This window comes from Haematobia irritans, chromosome 4 (assembly GCF_050003625.1).
Source record: "Haematobia irritans isolate KBUSLIRL chromosome 4, ASM5000362v1, whole genome shotgun sequence".
NCBI lineage: Eukaryota > Metazoa > Arthropoda > Insecta > Diptera > Muscidae > Haematobia > Haematobia irritans.
Genome location: NC_134400.1, coordinates 134,987,236 through 135,004,310, shown reverse-complemented (window position 1 = coordinate 135,004,310; position 17,075 = coordinate 134,987,236). Strand labels below are relative to the sequence as shown.

Genomic DNA, 17,075 nt, shown 5'->3' with positions numbered 1-17,075 from the left:
TTTTTTCGTTAAAAAATTTATAAAATCATCTGATTTCTTCTACATTGTTTGTATTACAGAAAAGATGCTAAGAACTAAATAAACTTCGTGAAAGTGAGAAAAATGTGAGGGCAAATGCAGAAAAATAAAAAATCAGTTAGTCTTCAAAAAGACTAACTGACTAGCTCTCACACATGGGTTCAAACAACAACATTTTTGAGCACTCAAAACATCGATATTATGGGTCATCCGCCGTATAGTCCTGACTTGGCACCGAATGACTTTTTTTATTACCGTACGTAAAAACTAAAATCAGAGGTCATCGGTTTTGATACCTGAAGAAGCGATTAATACATTCAGAATGCATGTTTTGGAGATACCTCAATCAGAGTGGCAAGAATTCTTCGACAATTGGTTCAAACGAATGCAAAAGTCTTTAGATCTTAATGGGGAATATTTTGAAAATAATAAAGCCATTTTCGATTATTAATATTCGTTTTAGTTCTCTAATCCCAAAATATAAAAGGCAACCCTGGTATCACACAAAATGTCTGTTATAAACTTTCGCAAAATTAAATGAATGTTTTTTGCTTGCAATCCTTTGGCTTTTACCAAAATCGGAATCAATATAAACAATTTAATAAACACGTTTGCACAAACGTTTCCCATCATAACTACTCTGTACATTTAGAATTTATATAAATCGTTGTATATTCACATACATATATGTCACATAATCTAATAAAGTTTCCATTTCTGCTTGTTATCTTTGCAGGACAGAATTTACCAACCGGAATTACTAACGAAAAACGACAACAAAAAATCGATATTCTAAAACAGCAGGAAATGCCGAGTATATCATTGAACACAATTCTCCAGCCTGAAATGTTCATGAATTGAACCGATGCTACACATGCTGGATAACATAAGACAGCAAACGTGACAATATTACCAAAGGAAACCAAATAAGAAATGCAAAGTTGTGACTATATTCTCTTAAAGATTTTACTCATATTTTTTACAATATTTGTACAAATTGTAAAACGGCCGAATTTGTCCTAAAAAAGGTCATCATTAAATTTTTAATAGGAGGGAAGACAAAAGAGATCGAACAAAATGTTGCCAACAAATGTAATGACATTTATGAAGAAGGTAAGTGGATAATTTGGAACCCAAAAGTGAAAAAGTATCATTATGATCTTGAAACATGTTTGAGGTGATCATATTCCTTCTCTGAGTGTATTAGGTGTCGGTAGCCCAACCCTTATGAGATTAGTTGTACAACCAATCTTACAATTAAATTTTGACTGATCACCCAATGTGACTTCTTTGTGATATATGTGTGTGTGTGTGTGTGTTGAAGACAGTAAAGGCTCATGGCTTCGGAGATAATGTGTCAATTTCATATGAAAAAGTTTCATTTTGTTTGAGAAAAGATTTCATTTAGTGAAAAAAACTATTAATATTCCTATAGATATGATGTATACTACATTAAAAAACAAGTAAGTAAAGTAGAAAGTCGGGCGGGGCCGACTATATCATACCCTAAACCATCATTACAGAATTAGTAATCATAAGCATTTGTGGGGTAACATATAGGTCTGGGAGATAAACCGCAGTTGCATATTTAAGAAAATTAAGGGGTACATATCTACGGATACTTTGTGTCAATCTGACTATAGCTCATAGCTCATAACTTAGAATATAAATTTGTATTACCACCACGGTTGCCACAGTTGGTAGAATTCTACCCAAAATAGTAATCTTTTTTGTTAAATCTCTACAAAAATAAAATTTTGGAAAAAGTTTCTATAAACAAATTTTTGTGAGAAATTTTTCTAAAGAAATAAAATTTTGACAATAATTTCTATAGAAATAAAATTTTGAGAAAAATTCCACAGAAATAAAATTTTGAGAAAAATTTTTATAGAAATAATATTTCGAAAAAAAAAATTCTATAGAAATACAATTTTGACAAAATGTTGACAAAATTCTCTACAGGAGTAAAGTTTACCACACATTGTGAAAGATCAAGCCTTGCCGGCTTCTAATTTTCTCCTCTAGAGCCACCAAAATGTAAAAATTATAACAAATTGTGTTGAGTGAAAATGTCCTACATTGTGGCCCTACGTCCCTACAAGACGCTAAATATTAGAAAACCCTACATATAGGGAATTTCCCCTACTTCTAGCAACACTGGCTGTGTTGATATTTCACCTACGGAGTTAGTATGCCACTAATATTGAGCCCATTATTAAAAAAGAGAAAATCGTTAAATTAGTATGGGTAATAAATACAAATTTGTAAAAATCGAGTAATATTCTTATGTAAGAGCTACAAGTACGTATAAGTACGATCGGCTAGTACATCAAAATTTGAAATTTGTGTAACATTGTTTAATAAATAAGAGTACTATGGCCAAATTTGGGAAAATCGAGCGATGCATATATATGGAAGCTATATCTAAATCTGAACCAATTTGCATAATATTTTGCGGGTTTGATTAATACCACAAAATGTTATCTTCTGCAAGATTTGAGTAAGATCAGTTAAGAAATGAGGCCTGTATGGTCAAACATAAGGTTATTAGGGACGAATTTTTCAAAATCGGGTGATACATATATGGGAGCTATATCTACATCTGAACCGATTTCGATGAAATTTTGCACATATAGTTAGTGCTATAGAAGACTACATTTAGCCAAATTTGGGTAAGATTGGTTAATAAAAAAGGGTTTTATGGCCAAATTTAGAAACATCGGGCGGTACATATATATGGGAGCTATAGCTAAATCTGAACCGATTTCGATGATTTTTTGCACATATAGTTAGTGCTATAGAAGATTATATTTAGCCAACTTTGAGTAAGATCGGTTGATAAATAAAGGTTTTGTGGCCAAATTTGGGAAAACCTGGCGATACATATATATGAGAGCTATATCTAAATCTAAACCGATTTGGATGAAATTTTGCAGACTTGAAGGGCGATGGAAAAGATTACCTTTTGCCAAATTTGGTGACGATCCGTTTGAAAAAACGCGCAACGTGACCCCATTTGTCGAAATCGGGCGATACATATATATGGGAGCTATATCTAAATTTGATCCGATTTCTTCCAAATGCAATACCGTTCGTCCTTGTGCCCAACAAACTCCCTGTACCAAATTTCATCAAAATCGGTTAATAATTGCGACCGGAATCCTGTGAACAACAAATACATGGACAGACGGACGGACGGACGGACGGACGGACACCAAGCGCTAGATCGACTCAGGAGGTGATTCTGAGTCGATCGGTATATATTTTATGGGGTCTAAAATCAATATTTCTGGTAGGCACATTTTTTGGCCGATCAAACTTATTAAACCCTGACCACTATGTGGTTTAGGGTATAAAAATATTGACCTAATATGACAGATTATGCAAGAGCACATTTTTTTAAAATAAGGAAATTTTAATTTAAAATAGTTCATGATCTTTGCTTTAAGAACTATTAGATTAGGTTAAAGTGGCAGCCCGTTAAAGTCGTTAAAATCTTTCTGCTAATTTTAAATTGTTAGAACCCAGATCTAATGCTAGATAGCTCAGTAGAAATGTCCTTTTAATTTAAGGAAGCAGCATTTTTGACTGGGAATCAGTAGCACAGTCCTTAAGGGAAGGTCAAAAGGTTTGAATTCAAGTAAACTTTTTTTTTGAGTATATATAGCATTTTCACTTCAAATGAAACCTTTTTCAAATCAAATGAAACCTTTTTCCAATCAAGTGAATTCTTTTACAAATCTAATGAATCCGTTTTTAAATCAAAAGAATTATTTTTCACATCGAATGAAACCTTTTCCAAATCAATTGAAAACATTTTCAAATCAAATGAAACCGGTTTCACTTCAAGTGACACTTTGTTTGAAATCAAATTAATCCCTAACATCACAACAATATAGCCCACACAACTTTTATCGAATATATTGCTCTATCGCTAAGAGCAAAAATATATTTCTATACCCTCCACCATAGGATGGGGGTATATAAACTTTGTCATTCCGTTTGTAACACATCGAAATACTGCTCTAAGACCCCATAAAGTATATATATTCTGGGTCGTGGTGAAATTCTGAGTCGATCTGAGTATGTCCGTCCGTCCGTGGAAATCACGCTAACTTCCGAACGAAACAAGCTATCGACTTGAGACTTGGCACAAGTAGTTGTTATTGATGTAGGTCGGATGGTATTGCAAATGGGCCATATCGGTGCACTTTTACGTATATCCCCCATATAAAGGGACCCTCAGATTTGGCTTGTGGAGCCACTAACAGAAGCATATTTGGTACATGGTGTTGGTATATGGTCTCTAACAACCACGCAAAAATTGGTCCACATCGGTTCATAATTATATATAGCCCCCATATAAACCGATCCCCAGATTTGGCTTGCGGAGCCTCAAAGAGAAGCAAATTTCATCCAATCTTGCTGAAATTTGGTACATGGTGTTGGTATATGTGCTCTAATGACCAAGAAAAAATTGGTCCACATCGGTCCATAATTATATATAGCCCCCATATAAACCGATCCCCAGATTTGGCTTGTGGAGCCTCTAACAGAAGCATATTTAATCCGATCCGGCTGAAATTTGGAACATGGTGTTGGTATATGGTCTCTAACAACCACGCAAAAATTGGTCCACATCGGTGCATAATTATATATAGCCCCCATATAAACCAATCCCCAGATTTGGCCTGCGGAGCCTCAAAGAGAAGCAAATTTCATCCGATCTGGCTGAAATTTGGTACGTGGTGTTTATATGATTTCTAACAACCATGCAAAACAGAGTCCACATCGGTCCATAATTATAAAGGGTGATTCTTTTGAGGTTAGGATTTTCATGCATTAGTATTTGACAGATCACGTGGGATTTCAGACATGGTGTCAAAGAGAAAGATGCTCAGTATGCTTTGACATTTCATCATGAATAGACTTACTAACGAGCAACGCTTGCAAATCATTGAATTTTATTACCAAAATCAGTGTTCGGTTCGAAATGTGTTTCGCGCTTTACGTCCGATTTATGGTCTACATAATCGACCAAGTGAGCAAACAATTAATGCGATTGTGACCAAGTTTCGCACTCAGTTTACTTTATTGGACATTAAACCAACCACACGAATGCGTACAGTGCGTACAGAAGAGAATATTGCGTCTGTTTCTGAGAGTGTTGCTGAAGACCGTGAAATGTCGATGAATGAAATGTCGCAGCAATTGGGTTTGTGTTATTCGACCACATGGAAGATTTTACGCAAAGATCTTGGTGTAAACCCGTATAAAATACAGCTCGTGCAAGAACTGAAGCCGAACGATCTGCCACAACGTCGAATTTTCAGTGAATGGGCCCTAGAAAAGTTGGCAGAAAATCCGCTTTTTTATCGACAAATTTTGTTCAGCGATGAGGCTCATTTCTGGTTGAATGGCTACGTAAATAAGCAAAATTGCCGCATTTGGAGTGAAGAGCAACCAGAAGCCGTTCAAGAACTGCCCATGCATCCCGAAAAATGCACTGTTTGGTGTGGTTTGTACGCTGGTGGAATCATTGGACCGTATTTTTTCAAAGATGCTGTTGGACGCAACGTTACGGTGAATGGCGATCGCTATCGTTCGATGCTAACAAACTTTTTGTTGCCAAAAATGGAAGAACTGAACTTGGTTGACATGTGGTTTCAACAAGATGGCGCTACATGCCACACAGCTCGCGATTCTATGGCCATTTTGAGGGAAAACTTCGGAGAACAATTCATCTCAAGAAATGGACCGGTAAGTTGGCCACCAAGATCATGCGATTTGACGCCTTTAGACTATTTTTTGTGGGGCTACGTCAAGTCTAAAGTCTACAGAAATAAGCCAGCAACTATTCCAGCTTTGGAAGACAACATTTCCGAAGAAATTCGGGCTATTCCGGCCGAAATGCTCGAAAAAGTTGCCCAAAATTGGACTTTCCGAATGGACCACCTAAGACGCAGCCGCGGTCAACATTTAAATGAAATTATCTTCAAAAAGTAAATGTCATGGACCAATCTAACGTTTCAAATAAAGAACCGATGAGATTTTGCAAATTTTATGCGTTTTTTTTTTTTAAAAAGTTATCAAGCTCTTAACAAATCACCCTTTATATAGCCCCTATATAAAACTTTCTCCAGATTTGACCTCCGGAGCCTCTTGGAGGAGCAATATTCGTCCGATCCGGTTCAAATTTGGAACTTGGTGTTAGTATATGGCCGCTAACAACCATACCAAAATTGGTCCATATCGGTCTAAAGTTATATATAGCCGATCTCCAATCACACAAAAATTGGTCCAAATCGGTTCATAATCATGATTGCCACTCGAGTCAAAAATAATTTACCAAAATTTTATTTCTATGGGAGCCACCGTGAAGCAATGGTTAGCATGCCCGCCTTGCATACACAAGGTCGTGGGTTCGATTCCTGCTACGACCAAACACCAAAAAGTTTTTCAGCGGTGGATTATCCCACCTCAGTAATGCTGGTGACATTTCTGAGGGTTTCAAAGCTTCTCTAAGTGGTTTCACTGCAATGTGGAACGCCGTTCGGACTCGGCTATAAAAAGGAGGTCCCTTGTCATTGAGCTTAACATGGAATCGGGCAGCACTCAGTGATAAGAGAGAAGTTCACCAATGTGGTATCACAATGGATTGAATAGTCTAAGTGAGCCTGATACATCGGGCTGCCAACTAACCTAACCATTTCTATGGAAAATTTTGTCAAAATTTTATTTCTACAGAAAATTTTGTCAAAATTTTATTTCTATAGAAAATTTTGTTAAAATTTTATTCGGTTCATAATCAAATTTTCATCACTATCAAAATTTTATTTCTGTAGAAAATTTTGTCAAAATTTTCTTTCTATAGAAAATTTTGTGAAAATTTTATTTCTATAGAAAAGTTTGATAACATTTTATTTCTGTAGAAAATTTTGTCAAAATTTTCTTTCTATAGAAAATTTTGTGAAAATTTTATTTCTATAGAAAATTTTGTGAAAATTTTATTTCTATAGAAAACTTTGTTAAAATTTTATTTCTATAGAAAATTTTGTCAAACTGAATTATATACGTATTTGATCGATCTTTTTTGATTAAATATAACAACGTATGGACTTACATACAACTTAGAAGACGGTGTTAGGAGGTTTTAAGATACCTTGCCATCGGCAAGCGTTACCGCACCTTAAGTAATTCGATTGTGGATGGCAGTGTTTAGAAGAAGTTTCTACGCAATACATTGTGGAGGGTACATAAGCTTCGGCCTGGCCGAACTTACGGCCGTACATACTTGTTTTGTTTAAAATTTGCTCGACTCCGACTCCAGCATTTCTTACTAGCCTCGACTTCGACTCCGGAGTCGACTCTAGGTGGTATACCTACATCTCATTTTAACAGTATTCCAATTGTAATTTTAAGGTGTAGTGTTCCAAAATAGACCGATATAAGTACTCTATTTTGCCATATGTGTTTATATGTCCAAAAGAACTCTAATTTTAAATTTTGATACACCTCGACGACAAGCCTCAGCATTTTAGGGATGTAAAGAACTCTACATTTTAATTTCAAGCCAATAAATTAAAATACGACACAAGACTATATATGTTAGAGATCACATCAATATATATTTATAAAACCACAAAATTTTAAAAATTGTAAGGCTTCCAGAAGTTTAAGAAGTAAAATCCTGGTATTGGTCTATATAGGCATTTTGTAAAAAATAAATCTATATAAAATAGAAACACTAACAAAAACAAACACAACAAGTATATACGGCCGAAAGTTCGGCCAGGCCGAATCTTATGTACCCACCACCATGGATTGCGTAGAAACTTCTACGAAAGACTGTCATCCACAATCGAATTACTTGGGTTGTGGTATTTTAAAACTTCTTAACATCGTTTTCTAAATTGTGATTTAGTCCATACATGGTACATATTAGACAAAAAAGTTATGTATAGTTGTCTATAAATAATTACGAATCGATATGGACTTTTTGTTCGTAGAGAGCCAGAATTGAAATATGGGGGACGCTTATATGGGGGCTATATACAATTATGAACTTGATATGGACCAATTTTTGTGTGATTGGGGATCGATTTATCTGAGGGCCGTATATAACTATAGACCGATACGGACCTAGTTAGGCATGGTTGTTAACGACCATATACTAGAACAATGTACCAAATTTCAAGCAGATCGGATGAATTTTGCTTCTCCAAAAGGCACCGGAGGTCAAATCTGGGGATCGGTTTATATGGGAGCTATATATAATAATGGACTGATAGGAACCAATCCCTGCATGGTTGTTGGATACCATATACTAACATCACGTACCAAATTCCAACCGAATGGGAAGAATTTTGCTCTTCCAAGGGGCTCTGGAGGTCAAATCTGGGGATCGGTTTATATGGGGCCTATATATAATTATGGACCGATATCGACCAATTTTTGCATGGGAGTTTGAGGTTATATATTAACACCACGTACCAAATTTCAACTGAATCAGATGAATTTTGGTCTGCCAAGAGGTTCCGGAGGTCAAATGTGGTGATCGGTTTATATGGGGGCTATATATAATTATGAACCGATGTGGACCAATTTTTGCATGGTTGTTAGAGACCATATACTAACATAACGTACCAAATTTGTAATGGACATTTATTTTTTTCAGATACAAACCTATTTTTTATTCAAAAAGAAAAGGAAAATCTTAACGTATTTTTTCTGAACCGAATTAGTGGGATTGGAATCGAATTTCGATAATTTTAATCATATATCGAACGAGACACTGCACAGTAACTGTCTGTCAAAGTTATTAAACGTGACTCGTGGTTCAGATACTTCCTCTTAAAACTCGTTGGTCGAGATCTTTCTATTCTTCTTAACACGCGAACAGCTAAAGTCACGCTAAAACAAAAAAAAAAAGACTTCGAAAATTTTGAGTTTTATGAACAGATAATTTAAGGCTGGAATAAAACCTGGTACAACAAAAGTGAGAAGAATTGGAACAGGCAAACCAGCACTATCAGGAAATTCTCCAATCGTGCACATTTTCCTATTCAAAGGAATTTACCTTTTCCGAGGGAATTTTTCCAATTTGTTTGAAGTTTTTTTTACTTCAAGTTCTTAACAGAATTTTTATATATTCTGTAACAAAATTCTATCGGTAAGGAATCTAGTAAGGAAATAGCTCTGGTCATAATTCTTATCGAATTACCTTTTTATATTTTCTATATTAGAAATAATACCTTGATGCTTGGAATTTCCGAAATTTTGGCGTATATGTGCGAAGAATAAATCTGCCAGTTTTATATCTATGAATCAAGTACCCATTGCTTTGAGTTGCCCTGGAAAAAGGATCTGGTATTTCACCCCTGGTGTATCCAACCTCAAAATCGTTTGTTGGGATATTTCTTGTCATAAAGAATTACAGGCATTGCTACGGGCCTAGTAAACTAAAAACCATTGAGAGCTGATGAGAAAAAAAAGAACCACAAAGAAAACCCCATAAAAATACCAATCTTCCAATAGCACAGCAAAAAAAAAAAAAAAAAACACTGGAAATATCAATGAGTAAACCCGTTTCTAACACCTGCGAAAGAATTTAGTTTAACAGAAAACGCTCGGAGCTCACTGCACTTCTAAATCTTGATTAACAAAAAAAAAATTAAAACCTATTAATTAATAATTATAATACTAAATTTTTTTGGGATTTTTATCAAGATTAATTATATAAAAAAAACGAACGAAAACACAAATTCTAAAACAAGAAAAAAATTCTTGTTCTCATATATTGTGCATGTATATATTTCCAGAGGTTTGTGCTGTAATTTTTATAAATCGAGGAAAAATTCAAATAATAGTTTAGTGTAGCTTAAGTGTTAGTAGTCAATAATTAAAACCTTTTTGTTTAACACATCAAAATATTCAGCAATACCCAAAATTTACACAAAACCACATCCATCGATTTGCAGAGGCCTCTCCAGACGCATGGAAAAATGGTGAGTCAATAATTTAACTTCAAATATATAAAAAAAATATATATATATACTCATCGTGCACAGAAATTGTTAAATTTATTACAATTTATGTAATACTATCATATTAATATTTATATTATCGTCTAATTCTTAAAAAACCACTAAATTCAATTATTTCTGCGCTCGTGGAAAGACCCATATGGTCATAAAACATTGCTGACTGTTTAACGTGAAACTCTCCCACTCTCTAAAGACAAAAACCACAAAGTGTTATACTGCTGAGTATTATAATTATTCCCCTTTGCGAAGAGTGTTACATTTTTCTATCATTGTGAGAATGTTATGATCTCTTCCAGAGTTTACCGAACACCTGTTGTATTAACATACATACGTACATACGTTTTGTTAGATCAATTTTTATCATTCACTTTTGTTGGTTTTCGCTTTTTTTGGTGGAGAATATAAACCCACAAACAGCAACTCTGTTAGTAACATATTTTTTTGGTGATTTTATTTTTGTACATTTTTCTATTTTTGTTGTTTTCTTTTTTTTTCTAAAATGTAGAAAAGATACAATTAATTTTTTTCTTTGATTTGCAAATATAATTACACTCATGAAAAAAAAAAGATGAAACTATTCACTCAGATTTTCTTAAGTAGCCTAATTTTTATTATGAATAATGAATTTTGTGAATAAATTACAACTTTGAATTGAAAGAATGATGGGCTAAAGAATTTTCATGGGTTTTCTATGGTGACGATAGAGAAGTAGCTGGTTTTTCCGGTATATTTAGGTTTGGGGTTCTGGCGTAAATTGCTCAAAGCTAGAACAAAGGCAGGGTAGGGTCATGAGCAAGTGTTTCACTAACATCTAAGAAACGCTGTTCGCCTGTCGGTTGGTTTCGATCGGTACTCTATTCAAATTAAATCAGTGTGTTGCTATAATTTTTTTTTTCGGGGTTTTGTATTTTAAATATATTATAGCATCTTGGTCCATTTAGGTTTTTTTTTTCATTTTCCGGGAGTCTTTTCAAATTTTTATTGTTTGACTGAACTGAGGAGAAATTAGTGAGGATACGAACCCCCCCACACGACTGATTAGCTAGCAAGTTGAAGGCTCCCATTATCCTTGCTAGTATCTCCAGCGACGACATAATTAGAATGTCCTTAAAGGATATCATAAACTAGTTTATACGGGACATTACAATAAATGGCGCCCAACAAGTGGGGCCGAAAATGTTATTTTTTTTCGGTTCCTAAATTCTGTTATTTTATTTTTATTAGATTTCATTTTTTCAGCCTTAGGTACTACTTCGAAAATATGGTGAAAAGATCATGGAAATATATAATTATTCGTTGCAGGATATCTTTGTCATCTTGAGGTTTCGAGAGACTTACCGCTTCAGATGGGTTATACATTTTCTATGGACTGGTAGCGATATTTAGAATGCAGTATCTAGGGTTAGTTTTATATAAGCCAGCAAATTTGTTTCATTTGGTTTCGGGTATCACCACCAAGTGTTGATAAGGATAACAATGAGTTTGCTGATAGCAATTCATTGTCCGATTAATGCTTGAGGACATCAGAGTGGTAGGAGGTGTAGGTGGTTTAATTAAGTGGAATTTTTTGTTAGCATTTATATAAAACACCATAGCCAGAATTTTTTTTTTGGTACCGATCAAGTTAGCATGCGAACACAAATAAGCTAGCAACATTTTTTATCGATCATTCATGGAAAACCCGAAAGGATATGTTAAACTATATAAATTTAAATATTTTTGTCTTTTTATTATTGAGTGACTTTTGACGAATCAATATGTCAGTACCTCGATCTCCGCCTATGCGGAATGATATACCTTCTGTAACCGCGGACCCTATAGATCCAGTAAATGTATGTTCAATTTGTGAAGAAATTCGAAATGAGGATCAAGAATGTTTGATTTTGAGAAATTGTTCACATATATTTCACAGAGTTTGTATTGAGACTCATCTTGCTAAGGCGACTGAATGTCCCGTCTGCAAAAAGACATGCCAACTATCAGACCTTCAGAATTATGATTTTCCACGTCCTGAGGGGTCATTTCCGTTAGATGCTAATGATACCCCATCAAAAGTTAACAAACCTTTTCGCATTCAAAATAAAGGGAAAGCTAGAGGAGCTAAGGCTCACAATTACAACACTAGGCAGAGGCATGGGTTAATTCCCACAGTTCCCAATCATGAAACATATTTATTGAATTTGTCATCACAGGATAATGACAATGTCGCTAGTAACTCAATTTCTACCGGACATAGGAATATAGGCAACGAAGTTCAAGATCAGAATTTGAATCTTTTTCCCAGAGATTCGGCAATAGATTATTCTCGGATCAATCATATGATCGAGGAGAGCATTTCTAGGGTGTTAGGGTCCTTGAATATCCACCCTCCAACTAGGGTTAATCAGGATGTACAAACTAACAATAATTTTCCTCGCTCTAATGATATGTCAAATAATTTAGAGAGGAATTCAAATCAGAGTAGACGTGGGAATCCCCCAAATAATTCTCCTTTACCATCGGCTAGTAATATCCACTGGAATATCGAGTCAAGTGGTTCGGAAATGTCTAGGATGACATTTACTGCGGACAAAATAACCCACATAATAAATGGCTGGGGTTTGAAATTTGATGGGTCGGAAAATGGATTGAGTATAGATGAATTTCTATATCGCCTACGATCCCTGACCATTGATAACTTTAACGGTGATTATGCCATAATTTGTCGCAACCTACAGGTTCTACTAGGAGGCAAAGCCAGGGATTGGTATTGGCGATACCGTAAAAATGTGTCTTCTGTAGAGTGGAATGCGTTTTGTGATGCAATCCGACTTCAATATAGAACCTTTAGGTCCACATTCGATATTAAAGAGGAAATTCGCAATCGGCGACAAAGAATAGGTGAGACATTTGATGCGTTCTATGATAACATTTCTAGTATCATGGATTCTTTACCAGGACCAATGGGGGAAGACGAATTGATTGAAATATTGATACGTAATCTTAGGCCTGAAATACGGCAGGAATTATTATACGTTCCAATAGGATCCATTTCTGAATTGCGCAAGTTGGTGCAGAAAAGAGAGCAATTTTTGAGAGACGAGCATGTGCGAAAAACTCTATTTTCGAAAATGCCCAATTATCCTGCTCAACAACGAAGACAGATATCTGAAGTTGACATTATAAATGACTCATCCTATGATGAAACCGATTTTGTTCAAACTACGATTAACGCCCTTCAATCGAAGACCTCCGGATTGATTTGCTGGAATTGTGATGGTCTTGGACATAGATGGGATGACTGTGTAGAAGATAGACGGATTTTTTGCTACGGATGTGGGGCGAAAAGAGTTTACAAGCCCGACTGCCATAATTGTAGAAATAGGAAAATAAATTTCTCAAAAAACGTGACAGATCCTGTTCCCCAAGGGGAACAAAAGAAACCCCTGAATTAGAATTATCTCCCGAAACTGATTTTCATTCCAATATAAATTCTGGTGAGGGAAATTCAACATTTGCCCCAGATTATAAGACAATTTTAGAACGTCGAAAAGAAATTGAAAATAATGAAACAGAAACAAACATATTAAGGCCATTAATTCCTTATCACAAGCGCTTACAAATGTATTACGAAAAACGCAGGACTATTTTCCAGGATAATTTTCCTGAACTCAACACACTTCATACACCTTCGAGGTCGAAACGATCAACTGTACGATTACGTCAGTATTGGAAAAAACGGAAAAGTTGCAGGAAAGTGTTAATTTCCGCTATTATCAACCCGCCTAGCGATAATAGATATTACGCCAAGGTGTCCTTTTTAAATTTTTGTGAGCTTGGATTGATCGATACAGGGGCCAGCGTCAGCTGTATTGGCTCTTCTTTAGCTGCGACTGATTTTTCAACCTATGCTGAATTTCATAAATGTAAATCGTTTGTGAAAACAGCTGATGGTAGTCCATTACACGTTGTAGGATGGATCGATACTAATGTCACCTTTAAGAATCAAACGAATAATCTTCGATTCTTTTTAGTTCCTTCCATAGCCCAAAGATTAATCTTGGGAGTAGATTTTTGTAAATGCTTTCAGTTATTTCCAAATGTATTGGATTCGGTAGATCTAATTGCCAACCATAACCCGGATATTTCAATTGATTTCAATTCAATACAAAATCCGGACTTAGAAAATGTGGAATCGGATGAGCATTGTGAAACTTTCTACAATCTTACTCCTATGCAACAACAACAACTAGAGACAGTCAAGGCTATGTTTCCAAATTTTGAAAAGCAGGGTCTTGGTCGAACCGATCTAATTCGGCACAATATTGATGTGAATGGAGCTACCCCGATAAAACAAAGGTTTTACCCCGTCTCCCCGGCGGTGGAAAAGCTTATGTACAAGGAGGTAGATCGTATGCTATCCCTTGGGGTTATCGAGCAATCTTCTTCGTCTTGGAGCTCTCCCATCAGGTTGGTAGTTAAGCCTAATAAGGTGAGACTTTGCCTAGATGCCCGGAGAGTAAACCAAGTAACGAAGAAAGATGCATACCCTTTGCCGTCAATAGAAGGCATTTTTGCTAGGCTGCCAAAGGCCAATATAATCACAAAACTGGACCTCAAGGACGCATACTGGCAAGTCGCTTTGGATGACGAGTCCAAACCCCTCACAGCGTTTACGGTGCCTGGTAGACCCCTATACCAGTTTGTTGTTATGCCCTTTGGTCTATGCAACGCACCGCAAACGATGTGTAGGCTTATGGACAAAATTATTCCAAGTGACTTGCGTCATTGCGTCTTTGGCTACTTAGACGATCTCGTCATAGTTTCAGCTGATTTCGAATCCCATTTAGAGGTGCTAGTAAGAATTTCATCAGAGTTTCGCAAAGCCAACCTCACCCTTAATATTGCCAAGAGTAAGTTCTGCGTAACACGCGTGAATTATCTTGGTTATATTATTGGAGAAGGTGGTATTACAACTGACCCGGATAAAGTCAGTGCCATCCAGCAATGGCCTGTTCCAAAGAACCTTAAACAGGTTCGAGGATTTTTAGGTCTCGCTGGATGGTACCGACGATTTATCGCAAATTTTTCTACTGTTGTGTTTGCCATAACTGAAGTTTTATCTTCAAAGAGAAAGTTTGTCTGGACAGACGAAGCACAGGCAGCCTTTGAAAAGATTAAAATGCTTCTCACTACAACACCTATTCTTGCTAATCCCAATTTTGACAAAAAATTCTATGTGCATTGCGATGCCAGTGACTTTGGCATAGGGGCTGTGCTAGTTCAACTTGATGGCAATGGCGACGAGCGTCCCATCGCGTATATGAGTCGAAAGTTGAACTCAGCACAGCGTAACTATAGCGTCACTGAACGCGAATGTCTGGCAGCCATAGAAGCTATTAAAAAATTTAGGTGTTACATCGAGATGCAAGAATTCGAAATAGTCACTGATCATTCGAGCTTAGTTTGGTTGATGCGCCAACAAAATCTAAGTGGTAGACTTGCCAGGTGGGCGTTTCAATTGCAGGGATTTAAATTTAGTGTCAGCCACCGGAAAGGGAGCGAGCATGTTGTCCCGGATGCGCTGTCGCGTATACCGGAGGGTGAAATAAATACAATAGAAGAGAATGTTGGACCGGAAATAGATCTTGATTCGGTTCATTTTGATAGTGACTCGTATAATAATCTCAAGAAAAAGATAAAGGATAACCAGGCTCGATATCCTGATGTGAAAATTATTGACAAATATATTTACATGAGAACCGAACATTACTCGGGTAATGATATGCAGGAGGAATCAGCATGGAAATTATGGGTTCCTGAACAACTTCAGAAAGATGTGATTGCGAGAGCCCACGATTGTCCCATTTCCGCTCATGGTGGATCATACAAAACCCTCGAGCTGGTTCGCAGACAATTTTATTGGCCAGGAATGCTGCGTGATATTAGAAAGTATGTGCAGGATTGTTCAGTGTGTAAAATGACAAAAGCTCCGAATTTTATTCTCAAGCCCCCTATGACTATTCCTTCCACTTCAGTACGTCCATTTCAAAAGTTATACGTAGATATCTTAGGACCATATCCTCGTAGCAAATCAGGATTTATAGGCCTTCTGATAGTGTTAGATCATTTTACACGGTACCATTGGTTATGCCCTCTACGAAAGTTTACCTCATCGGCAATTGAACTTTTCCTGGAACAGCAGATTTTTCACATGTATGGTGTCCCTGAATTTGTAATTAGCGACAATGGTAGCCAATTTAGATCGCATGATTTTAACGCGTTTCTCACGAAGTATGGGGTGACACACACTTACACGGCGTTGTATTCACCGCAATCCAATGCCTCAGAAAGGGTGAATCGTTCCATAATCGCTGGGATCCGGGCCTACTTGAAACAGGACCATAAATTATGGGATCAAAAGTTGACGTTTATTAGTTGTGCATTGCGTAACGCGTATCATCAAACGCTTGGATGTTCACCATACTTCGCCATGTTTGGCTTGAACATGATTACCCATGGATCTTCCTATTCGTTATTGAGAAACTTGGGACAATTGGATGAACCTTTGGCCCAAATCGATCGCTCTGACCAGTTACAGAGCTTGCGACAGGAAATAAGAAAGCACCATTGGGAGGCACACGAACAAAATCGAGAGAGATACAATCTTCGAGCTAGATTACCGAATTTCATTATTGGGCAAGAAGTTTTTCGTAGAAACTTTGCTCAAAGCAATTTTGAGAAAGGTTTCAATTCAAAACTGGCCCCTATGTTCCTTAAAGCCCGAATTCGAGAAAAACTCGGCAGTCATTATTTTATTTTAGAAGACTTGAACGGACAAATGGTGGGAACTTATCACGCCAAGGACATAAGACCTTAAATGTCCTTTTTTTTCAAAATAATTCTTTTGTTCAAAGGACAAGAATTATTTAGTTTGTAATGGACATTTATTTTTTTCAGATACAAACCTATTTTTTATTCAAAAAGAAAAGGAAAATCTTAACGTATTTTTTCTGAACCGAATTAGTGGGA

General features: G+C 36.2%; 1 protein-coding gene across 1 annotated transcript in view; it reads left to right on the top strand.

The window, feature by feature from the left end:
• Positions 1 to 765: 765 nt before the first annotated feature.
• The window catches only part of Fife (regulating synaptic membrane exocytosis protein fife), a 247,418-nt gene continuing 231,108 nt past the window's right edge, over positions 766 to 17,075 (top strand). Inside the window, exon 1 of the mRNA XM_075307714.1 lies at positions 766 to 1,131. Coding sequence (XP_075163829.1) covers positions 1,096 to 1,131 — 36 coding nt within the window. The 5' untranslated portion in view covers positions 766 to 1,095. The remainder of the gene's footprint in view (positions 1,132 to 17,075) is intronic.